The sequence below is a fragment of the Solanum verrucosum genome, unplaced genomic scaffold (assembly GCF_900185275.1).
Source record: "Solanum verrucosum unplaced genomic scaffold, falcon-dt-bn FXZP01000022.1, whole genome shotgun sequence".
In the NCBI taxonomy this organism is placed as follows: Eukaryota; Viridiplantae; Streptophyta; class Magnoliopsida; order Solanales; family Solanaceae; genus Solanum; species Solanum verrucosum.
The window spans coordinates 2,175,114-2,203,107 of NW_026020086.1; the positions used below are offsets into that span (position 1 = coordinate 2,175,114).

The following is a 27,994-nucleotide window of genomic DNA, read 5'->3' on the forward strand; positions in this document are numbered from 1 at the left end:
TGTTAGTGCATTGTCTCGGGACGAACCCGAGAGTGATTCTCATGAAAGTTGCCTTTTAAAATATTGATATTTAATGTTGAGTCGCAAATAAATATAATTTTTTTTGTTAATATTGAATGTGAGTAAATTTAATTTGTTATTAATCATCACTAAGTGATAATTTTCTATTTTTCTTAACTTATTTATTATTCAAAATTTACTAATTTGATTAATTAGACTTCACTTTGTGTGTAGCTCATTAAAGGAGGAAATGGTAAAGTTTTTTTTTAGTGATAGCTTGTTTTTTTGATGTAATAAAAATATGCTCTTAGAATGTTTAAGAGTTTTTCACTTTTGCTTTTTTTGTCATTAGTTGTTGGTTGGTACATTGGTAAAAATGAATTAACTTTAAACTGTAATTGGGAATCATAATTGTTTATCAAAATGATTAATAAACAGGATGAATGATGAATTGTAAAGTAATAAACTACTACAATTATTAAAGTAAGAAAATATAGTTACTTACTTACTATATTAGTTTCCATATTTACTTTTGGTTAAATTACTCTTTTTAGTTAATACTTCCTCGGTTTTGATTATTTTTACTTGTCATATTTTAAATTCAAAAATCAAATTGCATAAACTTTGATCAATATTCTAAAATATATTTTTTCATTATATGAATAAGAATGTAACATATAGTATTTTTTTCGTGTAATTTATAGATATCTAAATTTAATTTTAAAAACTAATTAAATTTTGATAAAATAAAATAAGATAAGTAAAAATAAACAATAAATTTTACATAGACAGAAATTATTGTTGATTTTTAAGCAAGATTCTTTCATTCCTACCTTGGTCCCAAAGCTAAAAAGTTTCATAGATCTCACAAACATGGAAGCCTAGGGAATCCTACTTTTATATTCCTAACCCTCATAATGCTAAAATATCTTTTGGATATATTTCTTAAAACAGGTTAATGAAAAACACTAAAAAAAACAGTTTCATATCACCATCCTATATATTCAGTAATCAGTGATTCGATTAATTTATTTACGTTACGTAAGAATTATAGAAGAGAAATTGCTCTAAATTAGAATTTCTCTTATACTATAGGTATGAATACGAGATGTAAGTATGTACATAACGTAATGATCGGTAAAATATGGAGAACATTAAGGTTCAAATTCCAATAGAGATAAAAATATTAAGTAATTTCTTTCGATTTGCTCAATCTTTGATGAGAGAGTTTCCCTATACATGTTTTGATGGGGTAGCAGATACTCGATAAATAAACTTATCGATCTTTTAATATTAAACAATACTATTGTAGAGGCTATAATTTACAAAATCTTTGACAAGGAGAGATGAAAATTGACATGTAAATTTCAAGTCTATTGAGATTTGAGACCTTAGTTTTGGTATTGCTTGAGTCGAGGTCTATCATATACAATTTTTTAGTCCTCAGAAAAATAAGAATAAGGCTTACATATATTTTACTTTTCTAAGACCCCTAATAAAATCACACTATTATTGTTGTTACTATAATTGAATTGACAATTTGGTTTAATGCTAGTTCAAGTTGGTCTCTAGTCAACATCAAAGGGTATATGTGTTTTCCTCTTCAATTTTACTACTATCTCCTTTTTACTATTATAAAAGTAAGAACAAACTAATAAAAATTTGCCAAAGTATATATAGAGTAACATTATCATATAGTTTTTGAATGTAGATGAAATTCTGTCACTTTCACTAATGTCTTTTCATGGCCCAAGACAAGCATATTAATGGCATAATGTTTTGCCAAAATGTATTCCTTTGCAATATCTCAATACCCAATATCTTTTAGGGTCAAAAATATCTAAGGTTCTTAAAGTGGAAAATATTGCCATTCTTTTGCAACTACTATTTTGCCAAATTAAATTTTTTTAATGCAAGTTTGGTTCCATCCTTTCGTAGACATTGAAATTTTGTAGGACTCTAGAAGATGAGTTTTATTTCAGTTAGGATTTTTGGAGGCTACATTTTATCAAGGACATTACCTAGATAGGAAGATATAGAGGTTGTAGATTTGAATAGAAGATTAGCAGGTCAAGGGGGCGAGAGTTGTCTAGTTTTCTTATTAGTATTACTTTTCTACTATCTTGTTTTGTAATTTAAATATTACATATTGTTTCCTTTGCTTCAGTTAATGTAGTATATGTTGTTGTCACTTATTCTCTTCTTAATTGTTTTAAGCATGGTTTCTTTACGATTGTATTTTATATACTTGTTTTTTGATATTAGAGGGTCTATTGAAATAATATTTCTAATATCATATGGTAGGAGTAATGTTACGTACACGCTATCCCCCCCCTCACAACTTATTAGATTACATTGAGTATATTGTTGCAAGCACTCATATCTGTCTTGAAATTCAATTTTTCAGCTCAAAATTTCAAAATATTGTGTTCTAAAATTCGAATTAGTGTAAGTTACAAATCTTGATTGCAACTTTAAGGAGGACCCAAGAAAGGCTAACTATCCTTGCACTTCGCCCTCTTAAATCAATGTTATGTGATATATATATGTCTGAATTAGTCGAATCAATAAATTTTGTATATCGAACTTAATTAAAAAAAGATAAATTTAGAGCTCACAATTGTTTGGTAGTTCGAATCTTTAGGTAAAAAGCACTAGAGTAGATACCAAGAAATAAGATGTTCATCAACAAGAATATAACTTTAGTGATGATGTGGGGCATGAGTCATCATCATGATGTGCCAATTAGGACTCAACTACCCTTCAAAGTTTCCTTAACACACAAAATTATCTATAAAGAATAATATAATCCCCAACTATATTATGGTCGTTTGGTCTATAATAAAGAATAATATAATCCCCAACTATATTATGCTCGTTTGGTACGTAGGATGGGATAAACGTTATAATATTTCGTCAGATTAGTTAATTCATTATTTTAGTATATTCGATAAATTGGTATTTGTCATGTCTTTTATTTTTGTATTTATCAAATATGTTTAAAAATTGGTTTTTTTAAGTCGAAGATTTATAGAAAATAATTGCTCTATTCTTCTAATATTTCACCCTTTTCGTACTTCATTTGTGAGATCATACTGAATATGAATATGTTATGTGTGTGCATACGCCGGATCACACAACCAAACAAAATATGATAGACTATCTACCAAAATCAGTATGACTATTGACTAGCATGACTTCATTTTAAACGTACGTTGGAAAGCTAAAACAACTTTGGTGCTTTTCGTCATATCTTTTATCAATTTTGTCTTTAAAATTACTTTTCTTTCGTGGTTTAATGAAAATAGCTTTGTACGTCTCACAAAATATATAGTACTATAAAAGTAAGGTCTTCTTATATCTCACCCTTCTCATAGCTCATTTACGAGATTATACTGAATATGCTATGTTCATGTGCATTCGCTCGTTCACACGATCAAACTCAATAGACACTTGTATTTATCGAATTTGTCTTTAAAATTACTTTTCTAAGTTGGTGATTTATCAAAAATAATCTCTCTATGTCTCACAAAATATATAGGACTATAAAAATAAGATCTTCTTATATCCCACCCTTCTCATAACCCATTTACGAGATTATACTGAATATGCATATTATACTCATGTGCATCCACTCATTCACACAACCAAATAAAATATGATTAAAAAATGTCTACCAAAATAAGTATGACTTCATCTTAAACGTACGCTGGCAAGCTATAACAATTTTGGTGCATGCATTTGCCCTCTTTTTGTGCTTTGAATTTTTGTTTTATTATTCTACTATAGAAAAGTAACAAAACATGACATCTCCTTACAAAGTTACAACTATTTGCAAACATTTTCTTTAGTGTTAGTTAGTCGTAAAACTATAGGTGTATTATAATTGATTCAGATGTGTATAATAAAAAGAAGTGACATTTTCTGTGTGAAAACATGGATAAAAAGAATAATAAAAAAATGTAGATAGAAGCGTCGAATACAAACACTTCATTATACATTCAGATTGATACTCGTTTGAAACATGTCATAATTCGAATGTCTAAATGAAATTTACTACTAACAAATTTAAATTTTTACCGATAAGTTCATGAACCAATTCCAATCATTTGCATCGTCATTAAAAAATTAGACAAATAAATATTAATAAAACTCATGATATTTAAATTATGAATCGATCATCGCTAATAAAACAAGAGAGAAGCATAGGATACGATATCGAGGTTGTAATAGTAGGAAGAATATTGCAAATTGAATGGACAAGAGCTCATGGCATTTGCTTATTTGGCCTAAGAATAATAGTAACATCAAATTCAAACAATTGTTCAAGTGTTTCACTTCACTTGTACTATTTATTATCTAGTCCTTTCGTCTAAGGGGTGCACATGGTATGATATTGAAAATTTTGAATTTAGTAATTTTAAAAATATTATATCATATAAATTCAGCATGCTTCGATAATTTAAAATTTGATTTTGATATTTTTCGGTATAATAAATTAATAATCACAATTTATTTAATTTTGATTTTCATTCAATAAAGAATATAGTTATGACTTCTGTTTTTTCAAGAAACATCTCATTTATATCATATTAACACCTTAAACATGTGAAATTATTCAAAAGGAAGTACAAGCAATTTCTTTCGTTAATCAATTACACAAGAAAAGACATTTTTCATCAAAAATAAAGTAATCAAAATTTCAATGTCTCAATAATTAGTTTTGCTAATACTAATTTATAAATATGTTAGTGCTGTAATAAGTAATATATATGAATTGTATTTGTAATTATGTACTTCAATATGGTACTTGTCTACTTCATATTCGAACATTTTCTTATAAATATGGAATACCGAAAAAATGCATAGCAAATACATAACATAATATCGAAATCATGATATATATATAGAGAGAGATCACCTTTTTAATTTATGTAGCTATCCATAATAAATAGTAAGTGTAAGAACGTTTGATCTCTTTACCTTGTGTATATATAAGGAGGAGAACAAAATGCGGAGTTTAAATTTTCACTAAGATAATGTAAAATATAAAGAAATATTTAACGTATGAAGAAATCGAAGAGTACAAGAGAGAGTTGCCCCTCAATTCCAATCCTAAGGTGTGAATTTGAGTCACCAAAAGAGCAAACAGATGAGAATATTTTTTTTTGGGAGGGGGAGGGGAATTCTTTTTTATATAAAAAGTAATGAAATCGGAAAGTATTCAATATTTGCTCTATATACATAAAATATAATATTAACGATGTACTCGATCTCTTACCTGACTTCGCCCCGAAAGCAAAGGGACAGACAATATAGTTGAAAGACCGTAGTCCCTAAGCATTTGAACAAAAACTGGAACATGATTTTCCTTTTTGTTTGCGGATTAAATTATTTTGAAAATATAAATTTAAGATTAATTTATCTCATTAAGAAAACTAAATGAAATAATTTCAAGTTTGATGAAATAAGAAAGGATATTTAGAATAAGATTATGATAAAACTTAGTATATCATATTTGATTGATAATGTAAAATAATCAAACACAATATCTTAAAATATCTCAACTTATTCCGCATATCAATGATCTCGATATAATTTGCTTTTAGAATAAGTGGGCCTATTCAAGTCTAGTGGGCAAGTAGAAACTAGAAGCATTCAGTAAACAGATGCCATAGGCCCATAGCCCATTAGACCTACCCCACAACTCAGGCTTATGATAGGATAGTTTGAAGTTTTTCTACAAATCGTTAATTAAAAATTTTGAGTTTGAACTATAAAAAGATCTTTTGATTTTTACAATTTTAATGAATCTAAAATAATACATTCAGATAAAATTTGAAGCTGCAAAACTACAGGTTCAATCAAATACAACATTTTTTACATAAAATATGTATATATATGAAAAATATTAAGATACTTATAAATATTAGATTTTAAAGCCTAGTAAAAGTATAATATATATCACATGATAAAAATTTAAATATTAAATTCATCAAATTTAAAGCAAAGACATGCTTGTGCTTGGTCCAACTCATAATTAAATGGGACATTGAATTTCAAATAACAAATAATTATATAGAAAAAAGATTTATGACACCATTTTCTTTTTGCAGTCTGAAACACACACAATGTGATTTCACATGAATTGTCAGTGAATAATTAATGTGTATATTAATTATACATATTTATCGAATATCAAATATACACTGATGCATTATAAACTATTACGACTAGACGCTTGAAAATACGTTTACCTCATTATTTTACGACTAAATGCTTGACAAATATTATCGTGGTTTAATATTTTCTTATGAATTTTAAATTTGACCAAAAGAGATCTTTATATAGTAATCTAAAAGGTTTATAAATTATTTTAAAAAAATATTAAATAACTGTCCAAAAATAGTTGATCTGTGAAAATTTCAGCATGGGCCACAAGCCCATACAAAATTGGGGCTGCTAGAGGCCCTTTTTGTGAGTTTGTTCCAAGTTTCTTCTTCTAAGATTAAATCATTTCAAATTTTTAATGAATGTATATCAAATGGAAATTTGAATGAACATTTTTACTTAAGTATGTTACATGATCAATTAATTTTAATTTATAGGAGTAACTATATCGAGTCACATTAGCTGCCCTGTGCTTTCCCTTGTCTAGATGTTCGTCTTTATAAATCAAGTAGTATTGGCGACTCACCGAAGATTAAAGCATTGTAACATATTGGTGAAGGGCCACGAATTGAGGTCCGATTAGTATAAGGGACGACTTTGTCTCCCCAAAAAAAAGAATAACTCAACTCTCTAGCCGACTAATATTGTTGATTAAATAACTGGAGAGTTGGAGAGGTGTTCAACCCACGTGCATCATTTAATAAAAACACTTTAGTTAAGTCGCCTCCAATAACTACGATTTAGTAGTTTGCTCGAGGATCTCATCTTTTCACAAGAAATGTAATTGGGATGGAGCCGTGATTAAACCTATAAAATTTATTTTACTTTAGTCACAAATTACACTTTCGATGTATAAAAGCAATTTGAAATCAAGTTTAACACGATTTCTTATATGAATTTAATGTTACTATAATTTATTCTCTCCAACTAAAGAATATGTTGATATCATGGGTCCCTCACAAAACAAAATCAAACATGGATTTATAAACAATCTCTTTCAAAAATCAACATGAAAATGACAAAATGTATATGTGGGACTTTCACCTTACAATTATCACTTAATCACTAAGAGTCCCAACAACCAGACAAAAAAAAAAATAGGGTCCACTTTAACACCCAAATTTTAGACAAATAAAGAGAATAAATTTAAATAAAATATTATTTATGGTCTATCTACTAGTCCACTTGTCACTCAATAATTTTCTAATTGTTAAGTTTTTATTTCTTCTTTATCTTCTTGGTGTTTATTTAATAGATGATTAAAATAAAAATAAAATAAGATTCTCTATTAACCTAACAAAATCTAGATTATTCCTTTTGTATTATAGTGGAATCACTTATCCCAATCCTTGTTTGAAATATCTAAAAAATCCGTCAATTGTCATATATTTTTTTATAATTGATCAACTAAATTAAATTGGTGCGTCAAATGAATTGATATTTGATTTCTTATTGAATTCGTTTATCCAAATGTTTTCCCGTATTCTAATCAATTTATTTATTTTAATTCTTCAAATAAAGTAATCTATTTGAACAAAATTCAAGACTACCATCCTATTTTTTTCAAAATATAAGAAGATACTCTATAAATTACTTATAATCCAATGCTGATTTCCAAGTTGTGAAGCCAACCTTAATTACTAATTAATGAAAGATAGTACTACAACACTAACCAAACTTAATTATATCTTATGAAAGCAAAATTCCTCAATTTCCACTAAATGACCACATATAACAAATAATTTTTCTCTTTAAAGTGAAAAATAAAACAAAAATAATAATATAGAAATATGTGCCATATCCAAAAGACTTTACAACAGAAAAAAAAATTGCCCTTCTTTTTGTATTGTATTTGTTTTTTGTACCTGGTTTCTTTTTGTATGTTGTTCGAAACACGAGCAATTGAGAATTGAGATGAGATGAATTTTTATATTTTTAAATAAAATTGTTGAGTTCGGTTTCTACTGTATTTTTTTTTTGGTAAAGAGCAATTCTCTCATTTAATAAGTTTTATGTCGTACAAATTCAAATTATATTAAATAAATAAAAAACAAAAAGACATTCTTGGAACTTTCTTTTTGGCTTTTGCGATCGTCGTTGTCTTTTAAGAGATTGGAACATTTTGGAAATCCAAATGTTTTTTTTTATTTGAGTTTTTACCAAATTAATTTACCAACAAAAGTATAAAACACTTTTCTAGATTACTCCTTTATTAACTAAATTAGGTTGTTAGTGTACTATATTAAAGGTTAATCAGACTTTAACCACAAATTAGCTAGAACCAAAATGGAATATTAATTGGTTTATCCCTTATAATTTTATAATCTTCAAAATATCCACTTGCATACAATTTGTAAAAAACACGATAATTATTTTGATACGGAAGGAGTATTAATAATTTTCTTTGTTTGTTTACTAAATTCAAGAGGATAAAATTACTACATTTACAAAACCTCAACTTGCATAGGGAGTAAAGGACACTTTTCACCCTACATGCCAACTTACATTTCTTTTTGGATTGGAATAAGTGTATTAGTTTAGAGGCTAACTTCAAAAATTTTAATTTATAAATTTTGAGCTATATTTTTTATTTATTTAGTTTTGAATAAATTATTTTTAAATTTAAAATATGAGTTAAAGTTATTGAATTCTATCGAACTGATGATTTTAAGGTTGAGTTTATTCATGTCTATCACCATTTTTTCTAATAACATTAAATTCTGAGTCAACTTACTTGTATCTTGCTATTCAACATATAAGTATCAAATAATTTTGCTCCTTTTTTTAAAATTTATTTTTGTTGACATTTGAATTCTATATTTTATTTTCATTCATTTTCATTCATTAGCTGTTAGATCACATTACTCCTAACTGCAAGTCTGCATTTAATGTTTTTTTTTCCTTTCTTTGATTTATTATTCGATGATTGGTGTCCCTTTTTGAGACTTCGTTAAAAAATGTTTTATATCAAAAATACTAACAATAATTTAAAATGTGAACCTAAAATCTGATTAAAAATGAATTTATCTTATTCATCTTATCACCACTCAGAAATACTAAGTGCAACACTAAAATGTTTAACCAAACCTTATCTAAACATATGAAAGTGCCTTCTCCATAAGATTCCATCATTTCATGATTTTAGCTGTTTTTTTTCTTCTTGCCACAACATGTGATTTCTTTTTGTCTCCAATTAGTTACACTTTTTTTTAAAAATAAAAATAAAAATAAAATGAAAGATGACCTTTTCCAAAGTGCATTTTGCTTGGTTGGCCATTAAGATATACTTATATGAATTGGCTTTTTATTTGGTGATCAATATTTATATTAAGATTTGATTAAAATTAAATTCATATATTATAAAATTTAATTTTGAAGATAACGTTCCTAATATAAGTTTTCAAAAAATATACAATGAAAGTATAATAACAAGAGCAACTTTCACATATAGCAAACACAAAATTCATATTTGTATATTATAGCAAAATTTGCATAATTGCGCTCCATAACAAACATATATATGTATAATTCGTTATACATATACAAAAAAACAGTTGTATAATCTGCTTTAGTATACATATACAAAAAGATCAATTGTATAAAGTGAGAGAGGCGAGTGAGCGAGCGAGATCTGGGAGAGTGACGAGCGAGATCTGGGAGAGGGGAACGAAAATATATGTATATATACAATTTTCTCTCGCTTTATACAAACACAAACGCACTTTATACACTTGCGTTTGTATAAAAAACGAGAGAGGTGAGGGAGAGAACGAGAGTGGCGAGCGAGATTCACCAGGAGAGAGAGGTGAAATAACAACAGTTTGCTATGAGGTACAATTAAATCAAACTATATTTATAGCATTTAATTTGAATTAATAATTTGCTATTATATACAATTTTCCCTAATAACAATTACAATTGTTTTAAAATGTCAACACTTGAGTTTAAATTATTGGTAAACTGTTAGATATTTTTGCTCTGATTTTTTCTATTATATTGAGTTTTTTTTTTATAAAGAAAAAGTCAATTATTATATTTGTTTTTACTTTTCATAAAAGAAAATATAAATTTCTTTCGTATTTAACTTTTTCACTAGGAAAAAGTCTGGATGTTTAAAAATCTTTCTTCTCATATTATATTAATAAAGTGGCACCCACAACGTAATCATTCAAAACCTAATTATAAATCATTTGGATGTAGAAAAATGAATAATACTTAAATAAGGATAAAATAAAAATAAATAATGTATTATTTCTTAATTTTTTAAATTGAACTAAATGGTCATTTATTTTATTTTAGCATAAGTGGAAATAAAAGTGGATGGAAGGAGTGCCTTTTTTTTGTTGGGATCGAAATTACAGATGTCGTGAAAATACTTACAAGAAAACATTGAACAACAAAAACAAAGAGTAATGAATATGATTCTTTCAATTTTAATTTTAAAAAATTGAGTTAGTTGAGCTTTAAAAATGAAACTACTAATCTTAATAAAAAGTATTTTCTTCTTTTAATAATCCTAATATAATATATATTTAAATTAATCAGACTTCTAAATAAATAGCAGAGAGCAGGGGAAGTTGACACAAATTTTAGCATAATACTACCACACGACAAAAATTCATCAAATTAAGAAGCATTAAAATTCCATTTACAATTTCTTACCCCAAACGCAATATGTGTTGCTTAACTTATTCAAGTGAATTAATTAACAATAATAAGTAATATAATACATAAAAATAACAATCAAATTGGCTTTAGTTGACAAACCTATATATTTAAAGATCTCAACTAGTCTTTACAATGATAATTAAGCACTTTAATTTATAAAATGATCATCTAGATATGCACTTTCAAAATTAAAATACTTAGCTGAAGCCATATTTACACATTTATCAGGTATTATGCCTTTTAAGTTTTAAGTATACTTGTGTGATAGTGTAAATCATGATTAAATTCTTTTATTAGGAAAATCTCATTATTATTTTTAAAAAAGGTATGATTAGCGTAAGGGATATTAATTTAAGTACCTCTTGACTTGTACTCAAACAAGAAAAAGACTTGTACCTAATGAAATTTTAATTTTGATCTTTAGATATATGATTCAATATATTTGATCATTAATTAATTGAAATATTTTATTATATATATAAATAACTAAACATATGAAATTTTATTGAATACTCATGAGTGAAGAAATCAAAAGTGCGCAATATCAACAAAAATATCTTTTTATTAGTGTAAAAAATTCTTTACAAAATTCAAACCTTTTTAATTTATACTTATATCCTATCATTATTTTGTTTAAAAAATTAAGCTAGGCCATGTGCCCCAATATCATAATCAGCTCCACCTCTAATTAATTAATTAGTATATGCCAAAAATTATTTACTTAGTTGTTTAAGCTTTTGACTTAGATTTGTGTTGTTAATTAGATTATGTTGTCACAAAGTGAATCTTGTCATTTTGACATTAGTAAATGATTGATTAACGCAATCATCGCATTGTCATTATATTACTATATTATAAAGCAAAAAAGAATAAGGAATGAATCTAAAATTTAGAATATTATAATTTGATGTCCATTTTTCGCACTCTTTTTGCTACAAAAATATACATCATTTTCTACCTATAGTGCTAAAAGGCATTGTTATTAAGTCTATTAAATAAAGGAGAATAATAAAAATACAAACGCAATACTAAGTTCTTGCACAAGAATGAGTTGAATAGAGTCTCTAAAAGGTAAACCATCTTCGAAGAATCACCGACAAGAGCAATCAAAATCATTAGTTATCCGATACCAATCACTTTCGGTATAACGTCATGTCAACTTAAGCTTTTATTAATAAAGAGAGGAATCTGTAGCCTGTAATCAGAAAGAAAGAAGAGTCAAATACGCCAGCTAGTCTGTATAGAATCTCGCAAATTACAGCAGGATTATCGTCGGTTCACGTAACAATATATTCAAATAAAGTACTTCTATCGATTGATGTACTCTAGGCCAAAATAGAGCAATTCCATTGATTGATGTACTCTGCTATGTTGCATATAAATAGCTAAAGTATTATTCACTAAAGCTCCTGCACATCTCCTCTTCACATTACCAAACCATTTCAACTTTGCTTCCTTCAGTTTATCCCTCACTGAGACCACTCTCACCTTTGCTCGGACATCCTCATGCCTAATCTTGTCACTTCTAAAATGTCGACACATCTATTTCAGCAATCCCATATCCATAACTTGCATCTTTTGAACTCGAGAGTTCTTAATTGACCAACACTTCGTCACATGCAACAATGTCGTTCTAACCGTCACTCTATAAAATTCACCTTTAAGTTTAGATGATACGTTTTTGTCACACGAGACTCCGGACGCAAGCTTCCACTTCATCAACACCTCACCAATACGCTGTGTGACATCTTCATCGATATCCCTACTTCCTTGAATTAAATCCCCAAAATACTTGAAACTATCTCTCAACCTCCATGTCAAGTTTCACTTCCACGTCTATTTCATACACCGCATCACCTAATTCACACTCCAAATATAAATACATATCTTTTTCTAATAAAATTCCATTATAGGATTATCTAAAATTGGATTTTTAAAATGTTCCTTTCAACTTTTTTTCTTTAAAGAATTGCTATTTTGATCCTTTCACCAAATTGACTAAATTTTCCAAATTGCAAACTCTTCTGCATGAACTCTTCCACGTGGCCTTCCCCCCATATATCACTTTGACACTTTCTCTTTCTCATTTCAATTTCTTTTATAAGAAAATTAATATATTTTTTAATTTTTTCTGCAAAAAAATTTCCTTCAAGAAATAAAAAATTAAGGCATCTTCCTCTTCCATCTCTAGATTTTTGATAGCGACCCTCTTCCCTGCACATATTTTCCCTGCAAAATCTCTTAAAAAAATGAGAAAAAAATAAAAAAAATTGTTTCTTTTGGACATATCAGCTGCAGAAATACAGAGATTAGCAAGAAAGTGCTGTTTTTGTTCATGTTTCCATCACTTTCTTGCTGGGTCGGTTCGTTTTTTTGAGGTAATTTTCAGTTTGATGTTGTTGGTTACTGAAAACTCATGTTTCTTGAGAAACCCTTTTGATTTGCTTGTATTTGGGTGAACCCCATTAGGGTTTTATTGGAGTTTCGTAGTATTGGGTTTTCTTGGTTTTCGTAGTAGCTGAAATGTAGAGAAGGGTAAAACCTAAAAAACAAAAATAGAAATTTTAGGTTTAGAAAAAAAATCCAATTTTGATTTGTACAGATTATGGCTTTTGATCAAAATTCAATACCCAAAGATTTGAGGCCGTTGAACATTGTTAGGACAGTGCCCGAAGAATCGGGTATTGCTCCTGTGACTGCATCTGGTAGAACAGTTGAGGGGTTTTATGGTAACTTGACCCGGGATGTTGGAGGTAGTCCTGGAACTATACAGGGGGTTTATTACCCTACTACTGTAACGGATGCCGGGTTTGTAGGTTTAGGTTATACCAATGCTGGTCCAGGGGCGGCTGGGTGGGTCCCACAGGTTGTGGCTTCGCAGCCACCGGGTGTTGTGAGTGTTGGTGTTATGAATTCAGGTGCTGGGTCGTCACAGAATTTGCATTCTGGGGCACGGGTTGGTAGTAATGCGTCTGAGCGTGCTAGTGATGATGGTGGTGATGGTTCGGTGTCAGGGAGGAAAGTTAAGTTTTTGTGCAGTTTTGGGGGGAGGATAATCCCGAGGCCGAGTGATGGGGCATTAAGATATGTGGGTGGACAGACTAGGATTATTAGTGTTAGGAGGGATGTGAGTTTTGCTGAACTGGTACGCAAAATGGTAGATACTTGTGGGCAGGATGTGACGATTAAGTACCAGTTGCCTGATGAGGATCTTGATGCACTTGTGTCTGTTTCTTGTCCAGAAGATCTTGAAAATATGATGGATGAGTATGAAAAGTTGGTTGAAAGAGCGTCAGATGGGTCAGCTAAATTGAGGGTGTTTCTGTTTTCGGCTTCTGAGGTGGAATCATCCGGTTTGGTGCAATTTGGAGATCTGCAAGATAGTGGACAGAGGTATGTCGAGGCAGTGAATGGGATTAGTAATGGAGTTAGTGGTATTGGCCTTACTAGGAAAGGGAGTAACGCTAGTGCTGGTTCCACCCAGAATTCGGAGTTTAGTGTCTCTGAAGCTGTGGATGTCTTAGGTCATGGTCAGGGGGAGCTTAGAGCTGTACCTTCTTTTGACACACTATCACCTAGTGGGACATCTGCTACCTCTCAAGAACCTGCTTACAGATTGGTGTCTACAGATGCAAATCCTGCAACTCATGCTGATGCTTCTGTCTCTCCAATGACCATTCCATTAGTCGTTCCTGGGTCTGTGCCAACCTTATCTGCTCAGCTGGAGCATGGGTTAGAGAAAACTGTGCCTGTCACTGCACAGCAGCAACAAATGGGTTATGATATGCAGCAAACAGGAGTGACTTATCAAGGGACTACACCATATTTCCCAGCTTATGTGGATCCTCAGAGGGAGACACTAAACCGTACAGAGTATGTTCAGATCCCTTCTCAAATGGGATTCCCAAGACAGCTTTTGGGAACTGTTGGGCCAATAATGAATCAGCAACATATGATTGCTGGTGGTCCAACTCAGCAGTTTGTCCCTGCTCTTCACATGACAATGGCTCCTTCCGGTCATGTCAGTATGAATCCTAATCTGGTTGCCTCACAGATTCAGCCCCAACATTTTAGGTTAGAACATTATCCTGCAGAAGGCACATTGGGGCAGAGAGTTGTGCAGATTCCTGTTGACCAAGGGTACAGTGCTTATCAGCATCACGCCCCTCCTGCAGGTCTTGGAGGAGCTTATGGATGGCACCAGATTCCACAAACACAGCAGATGCCACTTTCTGAAGGCCAGGTGCCTCAACCACTGGTTACTGGTTCTGAGGCATTACCTAGGTTTGATGACTGTCTTATGTGTCAAAAATCGCTGCCTCATGCACATTCAGATACAGTAGTGCAAGAGCAAAGAGAGAGTCCTGCAAGCACAGTATCTGACTTTAATCCGGTGTATCATAGCCTTCGGTTGGATGAGATGGGGCGGCCTATTTACCGAGCTGTTACAACTGGAACCCTGGGTGAGCCAGCTGTTGAACAGCAGGGAGCTGCTGTTGGGCAAAGAACTGGGGGTCAGATAGATCTTGGAGTTGGAAAAGGTCAAGGTGAGCGAATTGGAGTTTCACAAACTGTTGATAAACAGTATGAATATGATAGAAGCCTCCAACAGCCTGAGTTTGCAGAGCACCCAAAGGTGTCAGTTCCCCCCCAAGGTATGATAGGGTTAACAGGTTCTGTGCAACCACCTTATGGAGTTTTTGTTGGAGCTGTTCCTCAACCATGCCATGGTAATGCCACTGAGCAGCTTCTGGTTCCATCACAGTATCAGGTTAAACAGGAAGTTGCTGCGAATAAACCAGTCAGTAGTGATTTACTTAAAGTTGGCAGCGTGCCTGGTCAAACACTGGATAACTTAAGTGGTGAATCTCCCAAGAATTATGGTGGAACCGCACCTACCATGCTTCCTAAAGAAGATGATATAGAATCTGTTACGGCTTACAACCATTTGAGACAAATTGAGGGAAGGATGGAAAATCTCCTGATGCACCCTGCTGAAATTTTAGCAAATAATGAGCAGAGTAAGCCAGCTGTTGATAATTTTAGAAGGGAAGACATCTTGAATAACAGAGTACAACAGTTTGATGGGAGGGAGGAATATCCAGGTTTGGTTACAAGTAACGTGAATCCAAATGAAATACCTGTTCCTCCACATGGGAATCCTTTCTTGCCCAACATTCAGGCCGCAGAAGGGTATGAAGTGTCTCAGCATCCTGTTATGACTAATCCGGGTGTGCATGCCCAACCAAACTATGGGGTTAATCACTTGATACCCAGTGAAGTCTCTCCCCATCTAACTGCCCTCTCTGCCCATGCAACAGAAAGAACTCCAGCTATTGCTGAATGGAAAGATGGAGTTCAACATTTCCAGCCAATGTTGAGTCCTACTACTGCAGAAATGACCATACTCAATGGTACCTCACCGTGTGTACAGGAGAATTCAAATTCTTTATATAGCAATCAGGATCCTTGGAATTTACATCATGATTCCCATTTCCCTCCTCCTAAACCTAGTAAACTTCAGCTAAAAAAGGAATCTGCTGGCACCAAGGATTATTCTGGCGAGAATCGTTTTGGCAATAGCAGTGAGTTGCCAACTATTACTAATGGTGGATTACAAACACAAATTCGGTTGGAGGATGGAACTTACCTTCCCTCCGGTAATACAGATTACAGTTCAGATCAATCATGGTCCAAGAAAGGTGAGAAGCTTCGATTTTTCTGGAATTTAGTATTGGTAGGTCATCTTATATACTTGCCGTCCTAATGTTTTCCTTTCCTATTTGCTATTGAAGGCTCAGAGGAGGAAATGATCAAGCAAGAACTTCAGGCTGTTGCTGAGGGTGTCGCTGCTTCTGTTCTTCAGTCATCAACTCCATCTAATGCTGACCTGTCCACACATGGGAGGAGCGAGTCCCCATCTTCAAGTCAACGGAATGTTGAATTTGAAAGCACTAATACCGGAAAGGACTCCAAGGATAAATTTGAGGTCGTAAATTCTCTCACACAAACAACAGCTGCTGCTATGCAAGTTGTTTAGAATCAGTTTCTTGTATCTTTTCTTTGCCAGTCTTGCTAATCAGAAGTAATCTCTGTTCAGGAAACTAAAACTAAATTTCCCGAGAGAGCAAATTTTGGGTTTCCTGTATCAGGTGGCATTGGACGCTTGCAGGTTCGACATTTCTTGTCCAATACAATTCCCATAATTTGTTTTTTTTTTTGAGAATGAAATTTTTTATTTTTTTTGGAGAATTCCCATAATTTGTTATCCCTAAATGGAGAAGTGAACTTATCTTTTACTGCCACTGCCACTGCCACATAGCAATTTTTTCATTTTCCCATGTTTTGAAAGTGCATTCCTGTGAATAGATTATAAAGAATGATGACCTCGAGGAGATTCGAGAATTGGGTTCTGGTACATTTGGCACTGTTTATCATGGAAAGTGGAGGGGTACTGATGTTGCAATTAAAAGGATTAATGACAGGTGTTTCGCTGGGAAAGCATCAGAACAAGAGCGTATGGTTGGTACCTCTTTCCCCTTTCTTTCAAATTCTTATTGTCTCTCGTCTTTCTCCCTACACCTGATAATTTAACTAATTTATCCAAGATCTTTGCGTGTTTTATTCATGTATATAATATGACTCTGCTTATCTTTTTCATTTAGAGGGATGATTTCTGGAATGAGGCCATCAAACTTGCAGACTTGCACCATCCAAACGTTGTTGCCTTCTATGGTGTTGTGCTAGATGGTCCGGGTGGCTCGGTGGCGACTGTTACAGAATATATGGTTAACGGGTCGTTGAGAAATGCTTTACAAAAGAATGAGAGGTGACCTTTCTTTTTGCTTGCATGGATTAAATGGAGTATCTGTTTATTGGTAATTCAATCTTTACTTCCATATGAAGATATTTGAAATGGAATCCTAATTATTAATTACTTAATTTGCTGGTTTTTATACCACTGAATTTTGGGTTAAACTTGCTTTAGGGTTGACCTCTGCTATGGTTTTAGTGATTAAATAACTTGGTGGTATAAATTCGTTTCTTCATGCAATTTTAGGGCAATGGTAGGTTAAAGGCCACATCATTTTCAGATGGTTTTTTTCAAGTGTGCCATGAGGGTAGGGTGGTTCCTGTAGTTACTTAGTGGATGAGTAGGTTTCTTTCATGACATTCACCTTGATTTGTGGGATCAGGAAGCGTCTGTTTGATTTGATCATTTTCAGTGTGAGCACTTATAGCACTCTTCTGCATACAATAAAATTGTATACTATTTGTGGTGTTACACATAAAAAATGGGATGACTAAATGCATCACGTACTGTCTTCAGGAATCTGGATAAGCGGAAACGCCTTGTGATTGCCATGGATGTTGCATTTGGAATGGAGTACCTTCATGGGAAGAATATAGTGCACTTTGACTTGAAAAGCGACAATCTGTTGGTTAATCTGCGTGATCCCCACCGTCCAATATGCAAGGTTAGTCATCACCGGGATATAGTTTTATTTGTCAGTTGATAAAAAATGATGTGCATAAATGTTGAAAGATTTAGTAGCCAATTATCTCAACAAGGGGAATAAGTATTAAATATTTGTCTTACAAATGTTTTTACATGTTGACACCAGAGACTAATTCAAGTTTTATGCACAGTTGTTCTGAGTTCTCGTTGAACTAAAGAAAGTAATTGAATGTTATATTCCGTAATTGCAAATCTGCAATGGAAGCATAATTTTCTATTGAGCATGAGGTAAGAAGTCTTTTAAGTCCTAAGCCCAGAATGGGGCAGGTAAACTACAATGAAAGATGTAAAGAGATCACAATTTGACATTAGTAACTGAATATTCGTTGTAATCTGATACCCAAGTATGACACACTTGAACCTGAAAGATCCATCACTCTCATTGAGTAACATATTAGATCTTGGAGGTCTTATCAAAATTTTAAAGACAGATTTAGAGCTTGGAGGCTGAGATGGTGCCGAAAGCAAAAATCCTTCACTTTTTGGCTTTTCCAGCCTTCTAATCTTCCATGGCTTATCCTATAATTGAAAACAATTGAGTTTTATACCATTTTTCAGAAAGTATGAGGGACCCCATCCTGAGAAAATGACACTGTTCATTCCTGCACCTGTTTTCTTCCCTTCTAAATTAAATGTCCCTCCAAACTATTACTGGGAAAGGTGACCCATGAGTCTCTGTGGCAACTTCACTCCAGGTTCTGTACAGGGTCTATCACGTTGAATTACTTTTAAGATCTTCCGTAAACCTTATTGCATTCCATCGGCATTGACACTGGATACCCTATACACTGGGTTTTTGTTCAAGATTAGCTGTGTGTTTCAGGTGTCAATGTTTAGGGGCTGAGAGTGGTTATGGTTTCTGCTTATTAACCAATATCAGATATGCCTGCGGGTGGAGGGACTGGTCCATTATCCATTGAGTTTCGAACCATGTGCCACTGGTCCTTGGGGATTTCTTGCTTCTTTAGAAAATCTACAATAGGTGCAGTAGGCGCCTTCTGTAATTCTTTCATTTTAGAAAACCTGGAGTGTGAACGAAATTTTATTTCCCTGTGTCAAAAATACCTCCATAGTTTAGGCTATATATGCCTGAGCAAAATAGGAAAGATTACTCTGTACTCGAGCTAATGAGGCTTTAAGTTTTAGGTGACATCAATTGTGCTTAGGCGTGTCAATTGTCACTGCCTTATCGAAATAATACCAAAACAATCCAGCTCACCTAATTTTCTTTTGTTATTATTTGAACCGTTAGGGCAATTGTATTACTCTTCTAAACACCAGAAGAACATCATTCATATTTATGCTCAGTTAAAATGGTTAGACATAAAAATTCTATTATAAAGAATAACCTTTGCTGAATGTGAATGGACCTTGCTTTAATCTTAAATTGTTTGATGTATCCATCATCTTTTTTCTTTCGGTGTTTTCCTAGAGGATTGTGGTTATATGAAGAATTTTCATATCTATGGATGCAAGACACTTGTTTAATCCCTGTACTTTTGTCCGTCATGGTGACAACATCTAGGTTTGTGCTACTTAAGTGAGTACTGAATAACTAAGCCATTTTAAGGTATTAGGACATCAAGAGAGAAACCAAGTTCTCATGTTTAAATAAACATCCCAAAGGAGGCAAAAACACTAGGGTGATTTCTTCCCATTTCTTCAAGCCTTGGTGGACAAGGGTACCTGTGCTAGTAGGAGGTAGCAGGTATCCCGCGTAATTAATCGAGGTGTGCGCAAGCTAGACTGAACACCGTAATTACAAAAAGAAATGAGAGAAATCTAGTTTTTTTTATCCAAGAGAATTCAGGTTTTCATATATTCTTTTCCCATGCTTTCAACTTTAGCTTTTGAAAGTCCTTAGGGGTTGTTTTGTTAGTAGTGGGATGGGATAGACAAGGATATCCCATGAGATTATTTAATTCCACCTCATATACGTGGTAACTTATCCCACCATTTATACTAAAATGGTGGATAAAATAATCCAGGGACTAAATAATACCCATTATCCAAAGCAGAATAAAATAATCACATGAGATATGCTGAGATTATTATCCTTATGCCACTAACCAAACGGTCCTTTAGTGTTTAAGTTATGCCGTCTTTGGATAAATTTATTGCTATTTTGGATGGAATTAAATCAGGCTGACATCACTTTGATGGTTCCTTGTTAGTAGGAACTACTGATTACACTATGAGTATGCGTGTGTAGTGTAATTCTTTTCTTTTGAAGATACCCTTGCTCACACCTTAGCCGAATGCAAAACTAGATGCAATTGCATCCTTAGTCGACTGGGAGGACTCTCTAGAAATTCTTTGTTTTAGAGACTGTTGTACAATCAATATAATAGAGTGGGCCCAACAAGTTTGGCCTAATGGTCAATGAAGTGAGAGGAGAAGTATGATGTCTTCAAATTTCAATTGAGGCAAAAACACTACGTGATTTCGCTCATCTTCCTAAGCCAGGTTGGATAGAGTTACTGGTATCTGTACTGTGGGAGGTAATAGAAACCCGATGGAATAGTCGAGGTGCACGCAAGGTGGTTTGGACAACACCACCATCATAAAAAAATAGCGGACAAAATATTGCACAGAGCCTTTTTGTAAATCTTATTCTGTACTACTTATCAATCCCTTTTGAATTGTTTTCCTTTATTTTTTGTCAAAGATGCACTCTCTTTGCAATGAGTAAAGCCCCTCATTGTCAATCAATCTTAGTAAATCCTGATGAAAATCATACTTGTCAAAAAAATCCTGATCATGAACTGTCCAAATTGGGCTTACAGGTACAAATTGATTACTTAGCCAAAAAAGGGGGTTTAAATGGAAATTGGATAAACATGACTTAGGAGTTCTCCTCAATTTGGGTTAAACAGATCAGTTCTTAAAGCCTCCAAAAGAGCCTTGCAGCTTTATCTTAATTTTTGACCGAGGAAATTATTGCTATGGGTAATCTGTTCAAATATTTGAATCAGGGCTAAGAGGAATATGAATGTGAAGCATTTCTTAACATTATACCAGACGAGAAGAGTTACTTAGAGTCATCGCTTTATTACTGAAAGGACAAAATAATGTGAGACACATGAATTATGGCTTAATGGATGAAGTTTTGCACTTTAAACAATGGTTGCATAAAAACCTACCAATTTTAAAAAAAACAAAGACGAGAATTGATGGCTTATTTGAATTTCAACTTTGAAGTGTTCTTTTCTTTTTGGTGATGACCGTGGTGTTCAGGCCAGCTTTCGCGCACCTCGATTAATTCCACAGGATATCTGTCACCTCCCATCACAAGAAGTACTAGATAACTCTATCTACCAAGGCCAGGACAAGTGTTGGATTAATATCAACATTATTGAATATTTGATGTTGGAATTAGTTATTTTAACTCTTACCTATGTTGCTCGGACTCTTAAAAATGTCGACGGGTGCATGTCGGATCCTTCATAGTGCATCTTTTAAGGACCCGACACGGGCTTGCGGCATCATTTTGGGAGAGTCTGAGCAACACAAATATTTTAACTATGCTAAATTCATAGATGTTTGGTATTCCTTTATTTTATGTTAAATAATACACTTCTCTCCAAAGTAAAATGCGCTTCACTTCTCGTTTTTGCTGCAAGGCCCACACAAGTTGTCGTTTGGTTTGCGCTTTTGCTTTTGAAAGCAATTGGCTGTAGCATTCGCAATAAATAAGTACCTTGAGACACGGTGTAATGCATCAATGAGGTTCTTCTCCTTGCTGCTGCTATATAACTCTATTTTGAGGGTCGGCAGAACTCTCTTGTAAAAATTAAAGGAACTAACCTTTTAATGAAAATGAGTTTCAGGTAAAAGTTAAAACATGAATGATTGGGCAAGAATCATAGCTTTGTGGTACCACTTGTAGGGAGGGGTTTTCAATACAATTATTACTTCAAAGAAAAATGCTAGTGTCCTAACAGCACCCCTTTAAAGACTCAATAGAGCTCTTACCTTAGTACATCATCCTCAAACCTTGTAAAACCAGGGCACCTTCCAGAGCTTGGTATTGTCAGGGCACTATTGGAGATGCACTCAAGTCATGAAGCTAGTTGAAGTGCAAGCTAGGCGTTTTGCCTTGTTTAGGCATTTACTTTGATGCAGGCATTGAAGGGCTAAGGCATGTGCCTCTTTGTCATGTGATTTGTTTTGAAGAGGAAGAGACTTGAACAATAGATATTGCCGGGAAAGTGATATATAAATTATTAACAGATCATACAACAAAACAACATAGCCAGTGTAATCCCACAAGTGGGGTTTGGGGAGAGTGGTGTGTATGCAACCTTACCCCCAACCTTGCGGTTTCTGGTAGAACCTTGTCTCAAGTACACATAAAAAACAAGTACGGAAAGGAAATACAAGGGTGGAGAAGTCATGCTGATAATAATGGGGAAGAGGAACAGTAGCAACAACCAATAATACGTTAATTGAAGCAAAGAAAACAACGTATAAAATTATTAAAAGGTGTTGTGAGTAAATATGTTTGGTGACAAGAAATTGGAAGAGCATAGCAAGTTATAAATCTAAATTAAAAACCTAAAATTGCATTGTTGTCCAAATCTGAAGTATAAGATGGTTTTTAAATTTGACTGCTACGATTTTACTTTTTTTATATGATTGCAGTTTTTCATTTCTTTGTTCAACTATGTTTTGTTTGTACTACTTTTTTCCCGCAATACACATATTTTCACCTTTTCTTTACTAAAGCTAACGTTGTTTGTGCTTTTCCTTGTATCTCTGGAAAGGCGTGGCCCTTTTCTATGCTTTTCACATTTTAGGCTTTGACAACAGTGATCCATGGCTCATGTCACTGGCATGTATCGCTGCCTGTGTTATTAAAAAGTGAAAAGCCTAAAAAAAACTGAAAGGTTTTTTTGGGGGGTTTGGGCTTTAATGAAAATAAAATGTGGGCTCAAGTGAAAAAAGGTGTAAATGGATAAAAATTACAAGATATATGTTTAGTCCAAGACTAATAATTATAAGCACGAATAACAAATATATGGGCAACGAAATTGAAATTATTATGGATAAAGTGAACTTTGAATTGTTTAGTGCAGTCTCTTTAGGAATGCTCATTGGCAAGGAAAAGTATGCTCTAGAGACTCAATGACGACACTAAAGCACACATTAAATGAGGCGAAGCGCTCAACATGTTTTGAGCCTCGCTTCACAGCTTAAGCGCGCCCTTGACAACACCGAATTCATCGGTACCATCTATGGCATTAGTCATATCATCATCATTGTAGTATTATCATATAATAATAATGCATCACTATTATCATCCTTAGTGTTGTTATTAGTCTGACTACGATCTTTCATTCCTTGCCTACTTCAGAATCCATATTCATAGTTGCTTTTACGTTATCTCTTATCTTGTGCGTATAACCTTTAAACGTGAAAGCAGTCCATTGCGAATTGTAAAAGCTCCGTGCCATATTATCATCTGTTTCACTTTGGTACTGACTGTAAATCTATCCTTCTTGTTTAGGTTGGTGATTTGGGCCTATCCAAAGTGAAATGTCAAACACTAATCTCAGGCGGTGTACGAGGAACTCTCCCTTGGATGGCACCAGAACTTCTCAATGGAAGCAGCAGCCTTGTCTCTGAGAAGGTACAAAAAAAAAGTAGTTCTTTGTTTCAATTTGTTTGTCTGGTTTTGATTTGGCACGGATTTAAAAAAAAGTAAAATAGACTTTTGAATCTTGTGGTCTTAAACTAATGATATGTAGAATGTACCAAAATGTCCTTCAATCTTGTGGTCTTGAACAATGCCATGTGAAATTTAGAATTAAAAAGTTGCCAATAAAGGCAAGAGCCAAGAGCCAAGAGCCAAGAGTCCATTCTTTTTAAAACGGACTAAAAAGGGAAGTAAGACGAACAAATTGAAATGGAGGGGTAGTAATTTTTCCTCTTTATCCCTGCGTGTTGACGCATACGTTGCTGGTTGTGTTTGTAGGTTGACGTATTCTCCTTTGGAATTGTACTGTGGGAACTTCTTACTGGAGAAGAACCATATGCTGAATTGCACTACGGGGCAATAATTGGTAACGACTTCCAAATATTCTTTTTCAACTTTAACCAAATATTGTCCAAATGCCTTCTAAGTCAACAAACCGTTTCGAGTATTAACAACTGAATCCCTATGCAGGTGGTATCGTGAGTAATACCTTGCGTCCTCCAGTGCCCGAGTCCTGTGACCCAGATTGGAGGTCACTCATGGAGAGATGTTGGTCAGCTGAACCGTCCGAGAGGCCTAACTTCACGGAGATCGCCAACGAGCTACGAGTGATGCAGTCTAAGATCCCTCCCAAAGGACAAAACCAACAATCATCTCCCTCAGCAAACACCAACCAAGCTAAAACTTAATTTTCTGCACTGCTCTTTGTAGTTACTTTTTTCTTACCTTGATAAACTTAGGTATATAAATTAGCTCAAAGTAACACATATATAGTGGTCTCTTGTCTTTGTTTTCTGGTTTTTTAGGTCTCCATTACATTTTATTATTGACTTAATTAGGTGTTCTTATACTAACCAAATTTACATCAAAATCAAAGTCAAAGTAACACAACATTTTCTTCTCTTTCAGTTTGTTATGTAGGCGATTAATCAACTTGGTTGGGACTGAGGCGTTGATTAATCGATTATCACATGTGTTCGAAAGCATATCATGTTTTGCAAGTGGGCAATGTGAATATTGTTCTTTGCCTCCCCTATTCAACCACTTCCTTTTATTATGGCGTGATTAATGCGTCTTAAACCTTTCTCTTTGAAAAAAAAATGCATTTTTAGTGAAATTTTTACACGTTAATCAATAGAAATATGGCCATTTTCTTTGACAAAAAAACTTCTAAATTATCATCACATCAATAGGTGCATAAAGTAAATATTGGTATTGACTTATTAAAAATATATATCTTTTGAGATTTTGATTAGACAATTCTTTTAATCTTCATATATTAATATTGATTTTACTCGTTGTGTTGGCTTGCAAAAGTGATTTGTGGATGGGACCCTTGCACCTAACTACAATTATAGTTTCATTATGTAAATCATGAATTAATTTTAACTAATATTAATTATTGTTAATGCGTGATTAAAGATTGCTGGTGCTTGATTAATTAATATAATTGATTCTCTGTACTATCCAAAAAGAAAAAACAAGAAGCATATCCAATCTGGGGCAGGACCTCCATCGAAAAATTACAATGTTATACATGGTGATTTTTTTAAATTATTTTTTTTGTGTATAGATAACAAATGTTGGTCTCATTTGACTCATCGTATTTTAAAATCTATTAGTGAAAATTTTGATTTCGTCACTGTATAATGAATATAATTCATATAATTAATTATTGTCTTGTTCCTTTTTACTTGGAAAATATCCCTACACCCTGTCCCCAACACCTAACGGATCTCTTATCTTTTAGGACTAGTATATTAACTTAATTATTCTTTAATGAACTTAGTTTGATTTGATTATTATACTAGACTTATTTATATAGTAGATAGTCTCTTTTTCCTTTTGATGAATTTTTATTTTTAATATATATTGAGAGCTTATAAGACTAATAAATCCGATCTCTCTCATCTTTTAAGGAATTTAATCGACTTTATTCAACGTGAATTTGATTTAATCGAAGCTGACGTAAGAAAGTAGGTTATAGATATAAATAATAAGTAATGTTTGGTATCCAAAAAAGAAAAAGTCATATCCAAAATGATGACTATAGTCTATACATATCCTTCAACGCGTTGTGAACACTTAGTTGTATTTCCCCTTTTATTCTTAGCTTTCAAGACTTTCCTACATGTGTGTAACATTTATTTTTCTTGAATAGTTTTATAATTATGATTATAATAGTAGATTTATTTTTAGTTAAGTCTTATTTTTTCTTTTGATGCATTTTTTATTTTTTATTTCATGAATTGACTTTGAAGGATTGATGTTTTATCAAAGTCTTTTAAATACTCCTTTATTCTTTTTTACTTATCTAATCATAGGTACAATGATCTAACTCACAAGGTTTTGGTTCAAGTATAGGATAACTGTAATAAATAATATGATAATCAAAACAAAAAACAACACATAATAATAAAATCAATAGATATAGACAAGATAGTAGAATAATAATAATAATAACAACACTGATAAAAACACAACTAAACAACGCTCAACTATTTGCTAACCTTCTATCCTAATCTTCAACATTCATACCTTTCTACTTTAAAATTATGTTCTCGATAAACTACATCAATATCATATTAAACATGTGCGTCATATTAGCCTATTTCTCAATATTCATATCCTCTTGTCTAATTTTCGACCTACCTTTATCTCACTTCTCATACCTGCCTCATAACTAATCTCTCACACCTTATTTAAGGGTGTGTTTGGTATGAAGGAAAACATTTTCCAATTTTCTCATGTTTGGTTGGGTTAAATATTTTCCAAATCAACTCATTTTCCTCAAATTTAAGGAAAATGACTTCCCTTCAAAACTTGAAAACATTTTCCAAAACTCTTTTCCAACTTCCAATTAAAAAAAAAATGTTGAAAAAATCAATTTATTTGGTCCCTACCCTCAAACCAGCCCCCCCCCCAAAAAAAAATTAAAGTTTGTTTTTTAATTCAATATTTTTACCCCACCCTCACCCCTGCCCCCACCCCCTACCACCACCCCTCCCAAAAAAAATATTAAAAGTTGTTTTTAAAAGATATTTCTAATTTCAATTTTTTATTTTTTTACATCCCCACCTCCTACCCTCGCCCCCCCCCCCCCCCCCAGCCCCCTATCCCACCCTCTTCAAAAGGAAAAAAAATTTAAGTTTGTTTTAAAAAAACATTATTTCATTTTTTCACCCTTACACTCGGCCCCCATACCCTAGCCCCCACCCACCCCCTACCACCCCCCTCCACTCCCCAAAAAAAAATTTAAGTTTGTTTTTAAAAAATATTTTCGACTTCAAAATTTCATTTTTTCACCCCCTACCCTCGACCCCCCCGCCCTACCAGCCCCCCTACCCCAAAAAAAAATTTAAGTTTGTTTTTAAAAAATATTTTCGACTTCAAAATTTCATTTTTTCCACCCCTACCCTCGACCCCCCCACCCCCCAAAAAAAATTTAAGTTTGTTTTTAAAAAATATTTTTGACTTCAAAATTTCATTTTTTCACCCCCTACCCTCGACCCCCCCCCCCCCGCCCTACCAGCCCCCCTACCCCAAAAAAAAATTTAAGTTTGTTTTTAAAAAATATTTTCGACTTCAAAATTTCATTTTTTCCACCCCTACCCTCGACCCCCCCACCCCCCAAAAAAAAATTTAAGTTTGTTTTTAAAAAATATTTTTAACTTCAAAATTTCAATTTTTCACCCCTACCCTCGACCCCCCCACCCCCCACCCACCCACCCACCCCCTACCAGCCCCCCCCCCCAAAAAAAATTTAAGTTTGTTTTCAAAAAATATTTTTAACTTCAAAATTTCAATTTTTCACCCCTACCCTCGACCCTCCCACCCCCCACCCCCTACCAGCCCCCACCCAAAAAAAAAATTAAGTTTGTTTTTAAAAAATATTTTCAATTTCAACAATTATTTTCTACTCTAGTAAAAATAAAATA

At 33.0% G+C, this 27,994-nt stretch overlaps 3 protein-coding genes across 5 annotated transcripts in view; 2 read left to right on the forward strand and 1 right to left on the reverse strand.

Moving 5' to 3' along the window:
• Positions 1–27,994, forward strand: part of LOC125824498 (uncharacterized) — a 263,589-nt gene that overhangs the window by 28,987 nt on the left and 206,608 nt on the right. The window lies entirely within an intron of this gene.
• LOC125824540 (probable E3 ubiquitin-protein ligase RHY1A) overlaps positions 1–27,994 on the reverse strand; it is a 293,655-nt gene that overhangs the window by 11,033 nt on the left and 254,628 nt on the right. The window lies entirely within an intron of this gene.
• Positions 12,995–24,959, forward strand: LOC125824468 (uncharacterized). Its single transcript, XM_049503849.1, has 9 exons — positions 12,995–16,541; positions 16,635–16,828; positions 16,940–17,011; positions 17,209–17,361; positions 17,505–17,668; positions 18,170–18,317; positions 23,868–23,990; positions 24,336–24,423; positions 24,528–24,959. Exons 1-9 carry the CDS (start codon positions 13,445–13,447, stop codon positions 24,743–24,745), a joined length of 4,257 nt encoding a protein of 1,418 aa, XP_049359806.1. The 5' UTR covers positions 12,995–13,444; the 3' UTR covers positions 24,746–24,959.